The sequence below is a fragment of the Hibiscus syriacus genome, unplaced genomic scaffold, assembly GCF_006381635.1.
Source record: "Hibiscus syriacus cultivar Baekdansim isolate YM2019G1 unplaced genomic scaffold, ASM638163v2 tig00110108_pilon, whole genome shotgun sequence".
In the NCBI taxonomy this organism is placed as follows: Eukaryota; Viridiplantae; Streptophyta; class Magnoliopsida; order Malvales; family Malvaceae; genus Hibiscus; species Hibiscus syriacus.
The window spans coordinates 73140-92999 of record NW_024062592.1 but is presented as its reverse complement, the minus strand read 5'-3'; the positions used below and the strand labels follow the sequence as shown (position 1 = coordinate 92999).

Sequence of the window (19860 nt, the reverse complement as noted above, 5' to 3'; positions counted from 1 at the left end):
TGCGGGTGACGAGAGTCCCGGTTTAAGCCTACTTGACTCAATTTTCTTTGGTGATAAACTAGTAAAAACATTATTCCTCGAAGTCCAAGGAAAGAGTATCGGTTGCTGGGCACTTGTTGGTAAAAACATTATCCCTTTCTGTTTTGTCATTTAGAGTCTACTCTGGATTAGTAATTTTCAACAAAACCGATCAACTCTCTTTTCGTAAGGGTGTAAATGAATTTAACGTTCGGTGAACTGTTGGTAAATCGTTCGATTAAAGCTCGTTTATGTTCGTTTATTAAGGTAAATAAACGAACATGAATATGATTATGTTCGGTTCGTTTATGTTCATGAATAAGCTCGTTTATCTTTTTACATTTTAAATATTGGTGAATATATATACTAAATTGAATATATAATAAAATTTGAAGTTTAAAATATGAATCCTGATTAGTTTAAGCACCAGTGGCGTAATTTCACAATTTCCCCCTATTACAACAGAAAAAACCCTTTCCCTTCTAGGGAAAGGCTTTCACAGTTTCACTCTTTTTCTAATTTCAGCCGCGGTCTCTCTTCCCCTCCCCCTTTTTCATAAACTTTTTCAACCATAAACCTTGTTAACACCGTGCTCTACACCATCGATGTGTTTGTGCTCCTCGCCTCGTCCCAATCATAACGGTAGTTCTATACATGTCAGTCGTTTTCATTTACTTGCTTTACAAATACAAATCCATGTTTTTATTTTACTTTCATCTCTTGATTTTTGTGTTGGAATTTTCTGTGGATTAATATTTAGTTTTAGTTTCATGATTACTGGATCTATGATCTGGGACTTGGTTGATAGTATTTTAAGAGTTTTATTTTGCAGATAGATCCAAATGAACCTTGATTTGGCTTGTTGTTGGCTGCTTTGAAGACTATTATGAGTAATGGAGATTCTGTTGTTAGTCTCTAATTTTATTTTGTTGGTTAGATTCAAAGGATTTCTCTAGACTATTATACGACTAATGGAGATTTGGGATATTAAAGTTTTGCTGCTATTTGACTAGAAATTATTGACAGCTTTGATAATTTGATTTCATCGTGTACAATGAAAATTTTCACTATATATTGACTATTTTTATTTAATGCTTGTGTTGTTATATAAACGAACACGAACGCTAAATGAATATGCTTACGAACGTCAAATGAACATGTTCACGAACGCTAAACAAACATGTTATCAAACAATTAAACGAGCATGTTCACAAACGTTAAACAAACGAATACGAACATTATTAAAAACAAATGAATGAGAACGATATTTAAAATTTAAACGAGCGTGAACCGAACATGAGCACCTTAAAATATAAACGAACAAATATGAATATATATATGTATTCGTTCAAACTCAGCCTAGTCAAACGTCAGAAAGGAGAAAAACATGGCACCCCTCATGACTAGGAAAAGAAAATAAATAAAAGAAGGGTCAGGGTCAATTCTTTGTTGGTGGCTAAGTTATAATGGTGGAAGTCAGACTTAGAAAAATAAAAAGCAGATCTTGCTTGCTTTAAAGAAACGTTACGAACCCATTGATGGGGAGATCCAAACAAAAGATGACGAGGCTTTGGTTCAATTTTTCTACACCAACGAATAAGGGGTGAAAGTGGTACGTACATGTCATCCATGAGATCGTTGGTGAGATTTAGATTGACTATTACAAATACAATAAGATTAAATTATATCAAATCAAAATACAAAGATTCAAACTCAAATTTTAACGTCATGGACTAAAACTACAGTTTCTCCATGAAGATAACATGTGTAAATATCAGCTATTTATATCCTAGAATTAAGCGTCATAAACCGACAGACTGAAAGTGTATATATATATATATATATATATATATATGCACAGTCAGTCAAAGCAGCACGAGAAACTCAATGCGAAGCGAAGCAAAGCACAGACATATATATATATATACATGTATATGTATGGCTTTCGTGAAGAGCGTTGAAAAGGATGACAGACTGCCCAAACCGAGACACAACCATTAAAGAAAACACTACAGTCTACAGTAGACATGAGTTGCGTGTGTCGGTAGAGAGAAACCTGACATATTGCAACTCTTTCCCTTGTTTCTTAGTTCTGTAACGTGATGATGATGATGATCGATGTTTCAAGAGATCGAGCAATGGGAAGTGGGAACCCTAGTTTTTAATTGTTACGAGTAGTGTTATTTATTGTATTCATGAGTTGCAGAATGCATGACTCAGAACCCTAAGAAAAGAGACATTATCGTATATCTGGGTGGAATTAGCTTTTATCTTTGAGGTGAAAACTCACAAAAATGGAAAATAAGTGTGAAAGGATATAAGAATAGTGGTTTGTGATCATGCTTCATTCAAGGGTTTTTTTCCAATTCGTTTTCAACAAGTTAATTATTGCTTTCGTGTACTGGTTTTCAATTACGCTAGAAATTAGACCTCTGCATGTTTCATACTGACCACGACTTTCGCAATGCATGCATGGCGCAAGTTTAGCATCCCTGCCGTTCATATTGCTAATTTTCATTTCATAATATTTGTCACATTTAACACTGCTTGCATGTGTGCTTATAATCCCGAGATGCATACAGTAATTCGGCGATTTAAATCCGTAAAATGATTCTCCTTTGAAAATTTAAAACTTTTATTTATTTTAAATATCTTATTTATATTTATTATTCAAAATCTATTTTTATCTCTTAAATTTTTATAAATTTATTCTACAAGTAAAATTTTATTTGTGCCTCTATTCTAGATTTATGTCCCACCATGAGTAGACCTTCATTTGGTTTCATGCCTAAATCGTGATTGCTTGTGACAATTGAACAATGGGTGCGGTCATGATTTTGAATATGCCATTGAAGTCTGAAATTGTGAGCAATATGGGAAAGCTGGTTCACAAGATACGACTTTAATAAATGCAAAGGGTGACGGTGGGTCACACGAGGATGGGACCTTACACCCCCTCGGCTACGGTGCAGGTACAGCCTCCGTGGTCCAACAAAACAATTCCCTTCAAACTTTACCCCTTTCATGCATGAGTTAATGATAAAGTAATTTCATATTAATATTTAAATAATTAAATTTTAAATGTTTTAAAATTTAAATATAATTTAGAGATATTTGACATAATTAGCTTTAATATATATTATATAATCTTAGTTGAGTTATCTTGAATTGGATTTTAGTTATTAGTTGAGATTTGAGTTTGGTCAGCAGTTAGAATGGATTTGAAGAATTAGGTTGAGAACATAAAATGGAATTTGAATTAAACAAAGAAATTAAAACTTGTAATCATTAATAAAATTAATTAATGTTTTAATTAATGTGGAAGTGAATAAAATCCCTTAATCCAGGGGGATTCTGTCAATGCATGCCTAATTAAGGCACGTAGAAAAAACAAGCCCACCTGCCCTATTGAAAATGTTTTGGCGCTATTCATGCGTTTCCAAGCAATGAATGCTAAATGCAATTTTAGCAATAAAAATACGTCAAACTTTGTAACTAGTATATAAATTGTATATAAATTAGGGTAAGCTACACCAAATATTACTTAACTTTAAGCGGCATACCATTTATGTTATTAAACTTTCAATTTTCTTAATTGTAGTAATGAACTTTGATTTTGACTTTAATTATGTCACTGACCCATTAAATTTTAACGGCACGATGACGTTGACAGATCTTTCTGTCACTATAATGATATGAACAAAACGACATTGTTTTGATGACTACTATTAGTGTTCAAAACAATGTCGTTTTAGGCATTGAACTTTTAGGATGTGTCGATCCCGTCACTGAACTATTAAACGGTTCACTTCTTGTCACTGCACTTTTTCGACCACTGCCAGCAAACAATCATTGCCAGTCATCGGTCGTCTTTTGGGGCAAGTTTGGTATCAATACGTTCGCATTTCACTTATCTTTCTTCTCGTATGATTGATTTTTGAGTGGGTTTCGTGACAAATCAATCCTAAGAGAAGAAACAGGAGTGATGTGTGAACGTTTTGATATTGATATTGCTATGAAAGACGACTAGTGAAGGATGGTGATTGGCTCTCGGTGGTGTGAACAATGCAGTGGCAAAAATTGAACTATTTGAAAATTAAATGACAAAATCAATATATCCATGAAGTTTAGTGTCTAAAAGGATGTCATTTTAGACATCAATAGCCGACAAAAATGATTTTGTTTTGTCCATTTCATCACACAGTTTAAATTTTACCGATCGAGTCGTATAATTGAAGTTAAAATTTAAACTGAATGTTATAATTGAAGAAATTAAAATTTTCGTGATACAAACGAAACATCACCTAAAATTCAATGATATCTTATATAGTTGACCCTATAAGTTATGATATGTTTAGGTTTGAGAAAGAGTTTGGTCGGAACAAAACATGGGTTTTCATGATTTGTATTCCCCTCTTTCCAAGTTATTTCAGTTGAAAAAAAGAAAACAAAGCAAAACCGTGCTTCCTACACAAGAAACTAAGAAAAAGGCGTTATCAAATTGAAAAGCTTACGCTGATAGCTTCAGCCATAGGCTCTCGACATGCACCACTCCAACACAAGTTCTGAATTGGGGCACTGTGGGAATTGGGTCAATATCACTTTGCCTAAAGCCAACAAGTGTAGTTGGGAAGCTGCACTTGGCACCAAATACCAGATTGAATTGCCTTTTGGTCTTCACATGGTAATGCACCAAAGCATACGGATGAGCAAGGCGAGGGGATTGATTCGAATAGGAATTGGGTTCATGGGGTCTCTCACGGTTGGTGGCTAGCACATGGGAACCACTGGATTTATGTCATTTTAATCTATGACTCAACTTTACCCCATTTCACAAGTTCCTAGTGCCAATCCCCACCACCATATCTGCCCTTTTTCTCTCACGTCGCCATAACTTTCCCCACCACCATATCTACGATTTAATCTTTTGATCGATTAGTTGACGGTGTTAAATCTGCTAAGTTTGTCCATGTGGAGTACTAGAGAGTTATGGGTTTGGAACAATGTTCAACTCACACGCCTTTGATATTTGAATTCCTTTTTTTACAAATAATTCTTCCAGACTATTTGTCTTGTACGTGAAAGTTACCTTCACTTGCCTTGTTTGACAATTTCACCATTTACAAGATGTTGAACTCTGCCATCTTCCTTTAACTCTTTGGACTTTCAAAATTAGACATTCTACTCGTTTGATTTAATATTTTAAATAAGATAGAGATTCAAATCTTGAGACTATAGATGAAACAAATTGAATGGGTAGAGTGTCTATGCGATAGGATTATGTATTATTTAATCAAATTAAACAACTAATAAATCAAATACTAATAATGATATAAAAATAATTGACGCATATAAATGATTTTAAAATACATAATATTCTTTTAACCTATTTGACAATTTTTATTAATTCAAAACGAATTATTTTATATTTAATTTTATGTCATCAATCGAACGGACTAAACTACCATCGATTGTGACCAAACTAATAAAATGTACAACTATGACTGAGCACAACTGATTTTCTTAATTAGATTAAACTATGTATATTAAGAGTGCTTAATGATGGTGCAATGTGAATGACATAGAAAACGAAATCCCCATGACACTGAATTAAGAAAATTCAAAATAAATGTTCATAATTATTAGATTAAACTGTTACAAAATTCTATAAATAAATAAATAAAAATAAAAATATTTGACCGATTCAAGTGTTATAGTTTATTTTTAATTCACCCAATTAGATAAACGAGATCCAGTTTAGAAATTCCTTTCTATGTATAATTTTGATTCAAAGGCAAGCAAAACAGATGCCCTCTGAAATCTCTGACCCGATAGTTTAGTCACAAAATCTGCATGTGTACGTAGTTGTTTAATTAGACAGAAAATTAAGCCAGGAATTAATATTATATAATGTTTACATGTTCATAACTCTCATCTCACCCTTATAAATATAACCCATCACCCTCCACTTTCGTCTTGTTTTCTCTCTCTGTGTCGAAAGGAAAGAGATTTCTGGGGGAACAATAGGGTTTTTCTTTGTTGATTGAAGGTTGAAGAAAATGGCCATACAAGCTGAGTTATATTCTGATAATGTTGGGTTTCCATTGTGTGGTTCCATTGATTCTGCTGGTAATGGTAATGGCGGGTTTAATCTATTCTGTTTCGGCCATCAACAATTACAGCAGCAGCAGCTGCAACATTTACAGCAGTTTCAAATTCAGCAGCCGGGAAATCAAAGTTTCTGTTTTGAAAACAATGATGAATCGATTGATCAGTTCATCAAATCCCAGGTTAGAATTTGAGCGTATGTTTTAATAGCACGAAGCTATTGTCCTATTTTATCATATTTATGATTGAAGTTTTGATTTCTTTTTTCCAGGATGAGAGATTGAGATTGTTACTGCAAGAGCAAAGAAAGCAAAAAGTTTCATTCATGGCGGAAAAGCTAGAGTCAAAGGCAACTCTTTTACTCGGCCAAAAAGACGTAGAGCTCGCGAAAGCAGCAAACAAAACAATGGAACTGCAAAATCTTTTGAAGAAACTGGAGATGGAGAATCAAGCATGGCGAAGAGTGGCGCAAGAGAACGAAGCAATGGTTGTTTCTTTGAACAACACGCTCGAACAATTACAACAACAACAACAAAACCAAGCCGGGTGTTGTTTCGACAATGGAGTCGATGATGCAGAGTCTTGTTGTGGAGAAACAGAGGAAGAGAACAACAGAGGATTTGTCGAAACGAAGAACACATTCATGGTGTGTAAATGTTGCAATTCTCGAAGCTTGTGTGTTTTGTTCCTTCCTTGCAGACATCTTTGTTCATGCAGAGATTGTGCAGCTTTTCTTGATTGTTGCCCTCTTTGTAGTACTGCAAAGAAAGCTAGTATAGAAGCTTTGATTTCTTAATTTTATGATTTATGCATAGTATAGGGACTAATTAAAGAATTTGAATTAAATTTAATTTGAATCAAAGTCAAGCCAAAATTTGTTTATGATCTGTATGAAGTATCAGATTATAATTAGCTTGATTTGATCTTAATTAAATTATTAAGTTTATATTAATTTATGGAAATAACAAGGAAATTTCTATCACCTGCCAATGTACATATCATCGACTCTTAAAGAATTTATAATATATTGATATGCGCTGCAAACTGTGTTCTATCAACTTGCATCAAACAAGTTAAGCAGCCATAAATATTTTATTCAAGTATGATTGAATATATAATTTTTAAATTATTTTAATAATAATAATATCAGTTGAATCTATCATCTGCCAATGTATCATTATCTTCATGTTTCTCTTTTTAAGTTTAGTCGGATCTTACGTTTCTGTCTATATGCAGAGATTTTTACGTAGGGTTTTACTTGCAGGGAGTACTTCACAGTAAAATCGCGCATATGAAGACTGCATATAAAAACTATTCAACTCTGTATTTCTTTATTAACTTATACATGCATTACATTTTATCTTTATTTTAATTTTTTGACTGCCGGAGATCTTCCACGGAAGTTGCTCTTAATCATGCGTTGGGGGCAGCCTACTACCCTACCTTCCCTTACCCCCATTGCATATGGGAATAGGGTTTTGTTGTTGTTGTTTCCAACTCTTTTATATTTTAGTATGAACATAATAAATTTTCTTTTATCTACTGTCATTTTTCTGGAAATAACTCCTATATGAAATTAATGTTCATTAGAGACTGTATTCAAAAATAAAAAATTGGGTATTGATGATGGCAGTGCCAAGAGGAATTGGTGTAGAGGAGGAAGCCCAAGTCAGTTTGTGACTGGTTCTGGGCACCCTATCCTTGAATGCTTGGCTGCTTATGCCTACAAACATTGTATAGGCCACTACGGTTCCGAGCAAGAACATAAGGAGGAACGCAATACTGGCCAAGCGAGACGGCAACGTAAGTGCTGGCAAAACCATCATTAGGGCGTCTGGCTGTCATCCGTGAAAGAATCCTGCGCCGAAAGTAGCTAAATCGATATTTTTCTTCCCTATTGCTTGGTTTTCGAGTGTTCCGTAAACACTAAGATCACGCTCACAGTTTCCTAAAACACAAAGAGCTGGAACTTCGGGAGCTTCTCTTGTACCCATAGCTCCGATAAGAAGGAATGTTAAGCCCACCGCACTTGTACCCCAAGTCTCGATAACTTCCCCATTGATAGCGGAGCCAAAGCATCATGGCCACAACCCCACGGACCTCCAACAACAACTGCAAGGTGTATAAACAACACTTTGTTCCATTCCACATTGACTTTCAATCCAAATAAACTGCAAATTTTGTTGAATGTGATATAATCCATAACAACACAATGCATGACATGATAGGGTTGTGCACGGTGAATGACACCCGTTCATAATTTTATCCTCAAACTATTCGACAATAAATGTATCGATAGAATTGAAAATCTCAAATTATTAACACCGTGGCTAAATTATTTTATCATCTAGTAGGAGTGGCTTTGTTGGATGCCAGGCTAATGCCTCTGAATTGAGCCCTACCCAGAGATGATTAGCTCTCACATGGTCTTGCTGTAAACCCTTCTTTCTTTCTCTTCCATGAAAAAGCCATAGCTTACTCTTCTGAGCTCACCCACCAGCCACAACGATATGTATATGTTGTTAATAATTAAAAATATTATAAATAAATATTATTTTTTAATAATCTAAAATATTAAAAAAATAAACATATTTGAAAGATATGAATAAGATATAAATGTTAACTTATTATATAAATTATTTGAATTCGACATATTAAAAAGATTAATTTTAATATAATTTAAAAGAATTATTTTTTTAATAAATCAAATCTAAAATATTCATATAATAGAATCATATATTTCAAATTCAATCTACATATTTTAAATATATCTTATGTTGTATTTATCGTTTAAATTAACGAAAAAATTGATGGAAGAATTTGATTATACAATACCGATATTTAAAGGAATAGCTTAGAATGATTTAAGTTTAGAGATTAATTTAGAATATAAATTATAGTGCGAGGATTTAAAGTACCATTAAACCTATAAAGGCACCATTTCCCCTACCCTCAGACCATTTTAAAAGGCTCTGAGCTGAGAGTGTGTATTCAGGTACACACAGAAACGACACAAGGGGAGGATTTTTGTCTCTGTTTTCTCAAGAAAAAGAAAAAAAAAATGTCAAAGGAAGTGAGTGAAGAAGGACAGGGCCGAAAGGACTACGTGGACCCTCCACCGGCACCGCTTATCGACACGGAAGAGCTAAGGCTCTGGTCTTTCTACAGAGCCCTAATAGCCGAGTTCATAGCCACTCTCCTCTTCCTCTATATCACAGTAGCCACCGTAATCGGTCACAAGAAACAACATGATGCATGCAACGGAGTCGGTCTATTGGGCATTGCATGGGCCTTCGGTGGCATGATATTCATCCTCGTTTACTGCACCGCCGGTATCTCAGGTAAATCAAAAAACTTTTTTTTAAATCGAAAGGAAAAAAGAACAAGAACACAGTTTTTAATATTCTGGCTTGTTTTGGTTACCAGGTGGTCACATAAACCCGGCAGTGACTTTCGGGTTGTTTCTGGCCCGGAAGGTGTCTTTAATGAGAGCTGTTGCATACATGGTATCTCAATGCTTGGGAGCAATCTGTGGTGTTGGACTCGTTAAAGCTTTCATGAAACACGAGTACAACTCGCTCGGCGGTGGAGCTAACTCGGTGGCTTCGGGTTACAACAAGGGAACCGCTTTGGGAGCCGAGATTATCGGCACTTTCGTGCTTGTTTACACTGTGTTCTCCGCCACTGATCCTAAGAGAAACGCCCGTGACTCCCATGTACCGTTGTTGGCTCCGCTTCCTATTGGGTTTGCAGTTTTCATGGTTCACTTGGCTACCATCCCCATCACCGGCACCGGCATAAACCCGGCTAGGAGCTTCGGTGCTGCTGTTATTTATAACAACGATAAAGCCTGGGATGACCATGTAAGCTTTTTATTAAAAACATTTTTTACCAATTAAGTTTATGATATGAACTCATCTTCTGGTGAATGGACAGTGGATTTTCTGGGTCGGCCCATTTGTTGGAGCTGTGGTAGCGGTTGCTTACCATCAGTACATTCTTCGAGCTGCTGCAATCAAGGCTTTGGGATCCTTTCGAAGCAATCCCACCAACTAAAGAAAAAAGGGAAAACCAAGATGGCTTTTGCCTTCATTGTTTCCTTCTTTCTTTTGAGTGTTAGCGCAGAGGATGTTTATGATCATCCCTTTCTTTCTCATGTCAAATATGTTGTTGTTGTTAGCATTTTGTCTTGTGTGTGTCATTGTTCTTGAGTTGGTTTTCTTAATGTGTTGTGCTTACAACTTTTTTTAACCTTTGTCTTGATGAGGTAATTGTGAATGCCTACAATGAATTTGGAAATTCGATTCGATTAATCAAAATTAAAAATTAATTTAACATAATTTAATAGTAAAAAGTTAATAATGTATACATAGTATAGGGACTAAATACATAATTGTACCCACTTCTAAGGGTGGGAAGAAAAGGACCAATCCAATCAAAGAAGCCCCACTCCCAATATGGAAAGCTGGGCTTCAAAATCGAAAACTGGGACTGCCCTTCGTTTGTACTCTTTTTTAACCAACCTTTCTGGAAAGGCTCCCTTATCAATGGTTCCCTCTTTACTTTAGGCCAGTGGTTCATCCAGAGGGCACTAAACCAAAACCGAAAAGAAAAAACAAAGCAATTCGAGGACCCTACAACGGGTTCATGGCATTATCCTATGGGGGTCAGATGTCATGGTTTCACATGGTGTGGGGTAAGAGCCACAAGACTAAGGGGAGACCCATTAGGGGTCTCTGCCCTTTTTAGCCTATCAACATCGGCCTACCCCACGAAGGATAAAAGCCGAAACACAGACGACTTTGAATGTACAGAATTAGTTTTCCTCAGAACCAGCAATTTTGCAGGGGTTCGTAGTGTCGTCTTTAAACGAAAGGTAGGTGTCCATTTGTTTTAAATTATAAAGTGTAAACATACATTTTAAGTTCAATTTGATATTTAAATTTAATTTTGTGATTCAAATTAGTTCAAATTATGTATCACACGTCCTCAAATTATGATTTCGTATTATATCAGTCCTCAGAATTTTGAAAATTTCAAATTTATCCTCAAATTACGGCTCTCATGCGAAATTGGTCTTTAAACTTTTGAATTTAAATTTTATCTCATACTATTTGTATATGCTAATCACATTCCATGTCAATAAACTGTTAAAAATTGTTAAATATAAATACAAACGTGTATTATGTAATAATCAATGTTGTATCATATTTCCTGAAATTATTATTTAAAATAAAATCAAAAAGTTTTTTTATTTATAATTTTGTTCTCTCAATTTGTTTACAATTCCTTTTACTTTTTAAAGTTAAATTATTGTTTTATTTAAATGTAACATTAGTTATAGTTTATGACACGTCATATTACTACATAATACACATTAGTGTTTATATGGCAGTTAAAATTGTGTATAATTATTTTACTAAGAAGGGACATGATTAACATATACTGATAATTTGGGAATGAGTGTCATAGTTAGAAAATGATATTAGAATGTCCAAAAGTCTAAAATCAATTTAAAATGTGAATCATAGTTTAAGGATAAAATTTGAACGTTCAAAAATTTAAAGACCAATTTACAATGAGAAATATAATTAAAAAACATATGATGCAATTAATTCATTTAGTTGAAATAAATCTGTTGCACCTTAAATACCAATTTAAAAAATTCAAATCCAAATTCAACCTGAAAATCAAATTCAGTATTTAATTGAATAAAAAATAAATATCAAATTACAACTTAAAACCAAATTCAAGTACGAAAATATATATTTATCCAAATTTGGGCTTAAACGCAGCCTGATGACTGCACCAATGGCCTTAGAGCGTTCTACCGTCGTGGGATGGTCCACCGCCCCCCCAAGGGTTGGATCACGAGGGATGCAAAGTCTTGCAGTTTAAACTTTGTTTGAGAGTATAAATTACAGAAGACGTCCTCGAATTCAAATCAAGATTTTTAAATTGATCCTAAATTTTAAAGTGAAAATATCATATCAATTGATGCATAATCATGTAACAAAGAATGACGAGATAATAAACCTAAATTTAACAAAAAAAGAATTAAACGATACTAACAATTGAATTGAATTTTTAAATTCAAAAAAATAGTGGAATTAAAATAAGGGACTAACTTCCATATGTAGGAAGAGTGCAGGGCTAATAATGTAGATAAATACACCTAAGATGTAAATAAACAAACGCGCGGCTCAACACTTCTTGGCAGTTCAATTATTGAAGAAAAGCCCCTATTATCACACACACAGCCTATTACCAAATTTGCTCTACACACAGCTACTTGCATGACACTATATTCAACAATCAACCAAAAGGTATTAAACATATCAAGTCTTGCTTATCAAACACCATCACAAGAGCTCATCTGCCAGAGATTTTCCCTCGAATTTATCCATGATGGACGCTATGTTCAAAATGGTTTTGTCCAATTCGGAACACTGATGCTCGATCTCATCTAAACGAGCCTTGGTTTCCGTGACTTGTTCCCGTGCAATGGCTGCCTCTTTTTCTTTTTGAGCCAGGTCGTCCATTTTCAGTTCGAGTTCTTTCTTTACCGATTCTAAAGATTGGCTGTGCTTGGCCTTTTTGACTTCGAAAGTTGGGCGTTTACTAACGAGCTCCATGCCTTCCGAGATTTCATTGAGTAGACCACGCAGCCAATTGACATCGATGCCTGCAGATTCTACGTCCTTGAGAACAGCAAACATCTCTTTTATTTTTGCTTTGGTCAGTTGATTGAACGGAGTGGAATCTAGCTCTTGAACTACAGCACACAAGCATTCCAAATAATAAGCACGCATCGAAGCTGATTCCAAATGACAATTAGCTGCTATGTCTCCGTACTTGTTGAAAATCGACTGCAGAATTATGGAGATGCTTGCTTTCACATGGTATTTTCCAACCGATACACAGGAATCGGATATAACAGATTCAACCTCTTCCTCCTCGTCGCTCTCTTCTTGAGCTTGGCCAATCCCTAAGAAACTAAAGGCTGAGCTAAGGGCATCTCTTGCATCCTTCGTATTTGTATCTGAACTTATCTTGGGGGAATCTTGTACCTTCTCTCGTTTAACTTTGGTTGGTGCATCAGCAGGGGACTGTAAGAGAAAAACGGCATAAGAGAGGATTACACTGATACGAAACCGAGAATAACCAATGCTTGCGTACGCAAGTGTGTGATAGTGCGAGTTTTCCCGTGAGACAGTAAATGACCTACCATGAGTTTTCCGGACATCTGCAAAGGTTGAGAGTATTGAATTGGTGCCTTCTCAAATGATTGATCTTGGGAATATATCTCTTCGGAGTGTTGCTCAGAAGAAGAAAATGACTCACCCTTCTCCGCTTCCATCTTCTTCCTAGAAAAATGAGACCGAGGAGACCTAAGATCACCGGGGTAAACTGCACCTGCTGCATGGGGGCTTTCAAGTGCTTGATGGGACTTTGGCAGAGATTCGGACTTCTTTTTCCTACCAAAGCTTCTCGAGACGTCAAGAAATTTTGAACCTAGAATAATAATAACTGCAGTCAGGAACATGAAAACATTGTCTGCACCTTAAAAGAAACATCAATTTCGAGGAGACTCCATCGATGTTACTGAACATGCTCGTTCTCCAGGAGACATCTTTCTTATACGAACATACCATAAATCATTGACCTTTTTCAATAAATAAAAGTTTAGGTCAGGGGAAGCTAACCCAGTCCAAGGCATGCTCCAAGCCCTCAGAGAGGGCTAATAGTAATGAAATTCGAACTTTGGTTCTTGAGATGCGTTAACGAGTACTCAACCAACATGACAGCTAGACCAAATCCTCCTTTAGACAGATGATGCATCGGTTTTCAGACCAACAAGTTTCACAAATAAACTTCTACTAGTTTACTTAAACCATTGACTAGATTCTAGTCATCAACCTTGAATCAATTGCAGTGAATGAAACGATAGCACACTAAGCTTAAGGATGTGAAATCGACAGAGATTTAGCCATAGAATTGAACAAACAATGACCATTAAATGCCGGAAATAAAGCAACTAAGGAAGGGATTTGATTACTTAATGTCTTTTTCTCCTTTGCCTTTGTTCCTTTCCCTTCAGCAACCTTCTCTAAGCAGAGGACACCACATTCATGGTATGGATTTGCAGCATTAGGACACTCTGGGTGAACTCTTCCATTCCCATCCATGGCCTTTACCTTTGTAGAACACATAAATTAAAGTTAAAACACAAAATTCACATGCAATTGAAATAGTGAAGCACAAAGATACTCGCTTGCTATTATCAGAATCAATCATTATGATTTCTTCAAATTATATTAATAATCTATCAATTACAAAGAGAGAAAATAGATCTGTTACGTCTCAATAGAAAAAACATGAAAATTCTGACCCAAGAATTCATGTCAAGGGGAGCACAAAGAACCAAAAACTAGAAGAATAAAACCCAGAAAACTAAAGTTGTTAGATATCAACTTTCTTTCATGTTTTCCTACACTTTCCATCCTTCCAAACAGAGGATGTTCATATTAATTCCAAAATATAATCTTTTGTAAACAAAAAAGGATAAGCACATGCAGAAACCCACGGCAGATACGAGTATATGCAGTAGTAAATAAGCGAAGAACAATTTGAGAAAGAAAGGAAGGGGGGAAGAATACCAGAAAGGAAGCTAGCTTGAGATAAACACAGAAACAGAAAGAGAATCCAAAGGAAATTGTTTCTCCCGTGGACAAAATTTTATTGTTCAAACTTCTGTCTGAAAGTTTGACTTGAGTAATGGGATATGTCTGAAAACCGAATTAAAAAAAGAAAAAAAAATTCTTTTGTAGTAGTTTGACCGTCACCTACACATTCAGAACTTTCAGGTTCTGTAATTTCACAAAACAAGCACGAAAATGACAGCATAATTAAACTATATTGCAAATCTGAAAACTATAAGGATTGAGAGCATAATTAAACACTAAAGTGCTATTTTATTCTTTAATTTTTAATATTTGTTAGGTGTGTTGGCATGGCAGCCAAAATTTTGTAGTTCAACCAGACAGTTTTTATTCGTTATTTGAGTATTAATGTTATTATTTTGATTCTTTATATATTAATATATCCTCATAAGTAAATATTTAATTGTTTAATTAGAGAATAGTCAGAAAGGGTGGCGTTGTTGCTTGATACGTAAGACAAAACACGGCGTGGAATCCGGAGGGAATATTGCTGCTTTTATTGCATTCATTATTTTAAGTTATATTTTGTCATAATATTTATAAATAAAAAACTACGTAAAAAATTGGTATCTATAGAATATTAATTATGAAATATGAGTAATTTAATAGTTTTTAATTGATTTGGTATTCTTTGATGGATGATAAAAATTTAACTAGAGAATATTTTATCCACATTGATCATTTATTTTATTAATGTGATAGTTTATTGGTGATAAAGATTCATTTGGGTAAAATTCTTAATTAAAGAGATTAACTAATTTTGTTCATAATTTTTTTGAATTATTTGATGATTTAATATATAAGATAAAATAATATAATATTAGTAAAATCATTCACGTGAATTCTTAAATGTACAAAAACTGCTAATATTATTCATTAGCGACTGCTAATCAACGTTGATAAAAATGATATTTTAAATGATATTTAACAGTTAAAGGGTTGGTTTTTTTAATTAATTACTGGTATCTGATCTATTGAACGACTAATCTAGATCGGGTACTGTAGAGGCGAGGACGACCCTCCCAACCCAGTTTGCTCCGTTCGCAAACGCCAGGATTCGAAATCCGACCTTGCTTAAAGGACCTAGTACCTCATCCCACTAGACCAACTGGTTGTTGGTTATGGTTGTTTTAATATAAAATATCGAAAGAATTTAATTATTTTTAAAAAAAGAAGTTTAAAGGATTTCTTTACCAATAAGCTATTTTTCTTAACAAAGTAGAATGAAAGTAAATCCCGTCGAATCTGGTAGGTTTGGTCCATATCAATGTAATATAATTAAAAAATATAATATCTTTAAACAATTACTTGAAAAGCCTCGTCTTGGCTAATGAAAATTGTTAATTAAGCATGGATTCAACTGACCTCATAATGAACAATGATGGTTTTCTAGAATAAGAGCCGAGTGGATATTTTCTCACCTTTATTATGTTTAAAGAAAATTATTTGATATATATATATATATCGTATAAGTTTTAGTTTTAGTATAGAAAAGTTATGCAACATTTGGATCAGCACGGTTGATGATGACTATCATTAAATTAATTTAGAAAATGTTAAATTATAAAATATTAAATGTATAATTATAAATTAGTTAGAAATTTAAATGTAATTTAACTAAAATACAATATTTATAAAATATTAGTTTTTAGGATAAATTATATTATTGACCACCTAACTATTTATTCCTTTTACTTTAACTATCGATTTTTTAATTTTATCAATCAAGTCACCTAACTATTTAAATTTTATCATTTAAATCACCTTTCGTTAAAATTAACATATAAAATAACGTGACGGTTAATAAAATTTGTATAATAAAAGTTTATTTTAACATAATTTAATTGCCTCTAATATATTTTACCCTTATTAATATTCAAATTGCAAAGGTCATGTATGACTCAAAGATGTTGACTTTTTATCCAAAAGGTAAAAGGCGTCTACGTTACAGCCACGTATGGACCACACAAAGCGGAAAATCAAAAGGAATAAATAGACTACGAGCCGAGCTGACGACTTTGAAAATTAAAGCATGGACTTGGAAATTTCAATTTTCCTTCGTTAAAAAATTGAAGGAAAAAAAAAAGGAATCCAGCAATCATCCATAGACACATCAATCAGTTTATACTGTTCTCAAATTACAATAATTAAATGCTTGAAATAATATTATTTTTATGACTGAATCTATATTTTGTCATCAATTCGACCGTATGTAATATCTAGATTTATTTTAACATAAATTCAAATATATTTTAATCTGAATATTTTTTATAATGATTAATTTTATTTTCGTATCATGTTGGAAATTATAAAAAGAAAATGGAATCTTGTTTTAAATGAAGAATTTTGGGGACGAAAACTGGGCAGTTGAAAGGTTGGTGGTCGGCTAAATTGACGTGGAGTTCTCAATTATTTTGGAGTTTACCCTACTTCGAATTTATTATTAATTAAATTGAGATTGTCCTCTCTATAATAAAATAAAGAGACGTAAATCGTCATTATTATTATTTAAAATGTCACAAAACACATATATAAGAACAATCATAATTATAATTAAAGTTAATTTAATAGTTATTATAGTTATAAAATAGTATTTGTTTAGATTTTTTTTATTCATCGACAATATATATATCTGCAAACGAAACTGTTTGAATCTAGAATATCTAGGGTGAATAACATCCGCTTTAACCATTGAAACAACTCGATGAATTTAATTATAATTATAATTATAATTAAACATTATAATGCACGATCAACTTAATAATTGAAATTAAGATAATGTCCATGCATTATTACATTATATGATTTGAAGTCTTAAATTAATATAAAATTATATTTGAATTAAACTCGCACATGATATATACATATTATAAATTTTAAGAAAAATAATTGTTATTAGAAATTGAATATAAACATATAATAAAAATTATGTTTCAGAAAGTAACATGTAATTAATTAAATAATTTAAGAAAAAAGATAAATAGTTTTATATGCCTGTTTTAATAGTTATTAGTTTATTTTCTATACGTTCATTTTGTTTATGGTATATTATAACCTAAAAAGTCCATTTAAATATAATTTAAGGTTTAAATTTTAATTTTGTGTGTAAAGTAGACCATATTGAAAAAATTATTATATTATAAATTTTTATGATATGGTTTTAATTAATCAATGAATATATCAAATAGTGATGATTATAATATATATTATAACTTAAAACACATATAAAATAATAGAGTAAAAAAATTCAGGAAAAAAATATTATCCACTAATAATTTGAAAACGATGGCATTTATAAATTATTGTTATTTGACAAATTAATTGTCATCCTTAGGGCCTATAGTATTGGGACCAAAAATGTCTTTATTTAGAATTAATTGTGTAAATATTATAACATTGGACCAAAAATATATTTATTTGGAATTAATTGAGTTAATAATTTTAAAATTATATATATTTCTCTAAATATAATTGAAGTATTTATTAAAAATTAAAACACAATTTCCCTCGAAATCTAACATTTCTTTGAAAATATAAGATGCCACGAATCAAACAGCCTTAGAGATGGGAGGTCCAGTTGTGGAGAGGTTAAAATATAGTTAAAAAATGGCGTGATTGGTTAAATAGATGACCAGTTAAAAAAGCTATCGAAAATATTATTTGTGTTGATAATAATAATGGTAATAATCAGAAATGGTATCGTTATATGTAAAATGGTAATAAAATATTGACTTTAATAAAATATTATCAACCGTAATAACATAACAGGTTGCGCCTATTTAACGTAATATGTTGCGCCTATTTAAAGCTGATAAGGCTTTAGAAATCCGATGATAACAAAATATGTTGATTGCTTATTTTATTATTAATATTATCAACATATTAGGTATTACTTAAAATATTACCAAAGTTTAAGTGGATATGACCTTAGAAATTCCACGATAACAAAATAATTTAATTATTTATTTTGTTATAAATATTAACAACATATTAGGTTGCAACTAATATGTTGCCAAAGTTTAAGCTGATGGGACATTCGAAATTCCACGACAACAAAATAAGTTAAATATTTATTTTGTTATAAATAAATATTAACATACTAGGTTGCACCCAATAATGTTATTGTAAATAAAGAAGTAGGTTGCGATCTGAAATATTAAAGTTGTGTTTAATGAAATCGGTAGCGATTTAATATATTATGTATCTTTGGATGAAAATTATTTTTAAAATAAATATCGATACTACTATGATCTGATGGTCGATACTTTATCAAATATCAATATTTTTTTCTATGATGTTCAATATTTTATCATTTTAGAAACTTGTTAATTTGAAGAAAAAAATGAAATGTTAAGATCGAAAATTACTTATTTACAAAATTCCATTAAAATATCTTTGTAAAAATATCAATACTTAGTGTAGATATATCGTAACTCTAATAATCTATATCGATACTTAGTGCAAATGTATGGAAATTATTAATATTGATACTTAGTGTATATATATATCAATACATATTCAAGAAAATTATTAATACCGAGTATCGATACTTTAGAATTTTGATAAATGTTATCGAGACTTTAGCATTTGAAAAAGTTGATGAATGTTCAAATATCGATAATTGATATTTTATATATCGATATTTTTGAAAAAGTTGATGAACTACACCCTACATCAACTACAAGTATGGATACTTTCGAATTAAAAAATATTTATAATAATTAAGTTGTAAATATTTTACCATTTACATCATTATTATACCTTTAAACAAACTAGTAAGTAGTTTAACGTAATACGTAATACCTATTTTATTTTAACTGGTTACATTATTATTATACATTTAAACAAACCGGTTGGTAGTTTAACATAATATGTAGCGTATGTTTTATTTTAACCGGTTAAGTTATGAATATTTTACCGTTTACATTAATATTATACCTTTAAACAAATCGGCATGTGGTTTAATATAATAGGTATCGCCTATTTTATTTTAACCGGTTACATTATTATT

The 19860-nt window shown here is 32.4% G+C and overlaps 3 protein-coding genes across 3 annotated transcripts; 2 read left to right on the top strand and 1 right to left on the bottom strand.

The window, feature by feature from the left end:
- Window positions 1–6062: 6062 nt before the first annotated feature.
- LOC120214784 (probable BOI-related E3 ubiquitin-protein ligase 3) lies at window positions 6063–6948 on the top strand. The gene is made up of 2 exons (XM_039212592.1): window positions 6063–6308; window positions 6398–6948. The coding sequence occupies exons 1-2, from the start codon at window positions 6078–6080 to the stop codon at window positions 6920–6922; spliced, it is 756 nt and encodes a 251-aa protein (XP_039068523.1). The 5' UTR covers window positions 6063–6077; the 3' UTR covers window positions 6923–6948.
- Window positions 6949–9130: 2182 nt separating this feature from the next.
- LOC120214780 (probable aquaporin PIP2-8) lies at window positions 9131–10197 on the top strand. Its single transcript, XM_039212588.1, has 3 exons — window positions 9131–9467; window positions 9553–9989; window positions 10063–10197. Exons 1-3 carry the CDS (start codon window positions 9188–9190, stop codon window positions 10180–10182), a joined length of 837 nt encoding a protein of 278 aa, XP_039068519.1. The 5' UTR covers window positions 9131–9187; the 3' UTR covers window positions 10183–10197.
- Window positions 10198–12261: 2064 nt separating this feature from the next.
- On the bottom strand, window positions 12262–14901 carry LOC120214778. Its single transcript, XM_039212587.1, has 5 exons — window positions 14787–14901; window positions 14186–14324; window positions 13355–13641; window positions 12460–13235; window positions 12262–12411 (listed from the first exon to the last, which is right to left on the bottom strand). The coding sequence occupies exons 2-4, from the start codon at window positions 14313–14315 to the stop codon at window positions 12489–12491; spliced, it is 1164 nt and encodes a 387-aa protein (XP_039068518.1). The 5' UTR covers window positions 14316–14324; window positions 14787–14901; the 3' UTR covers window positions 12262–12411; window positions 12460–12488.
- Between the last annotated feature and the right edge of the window lie 4959 nt (window positions 14902–19860).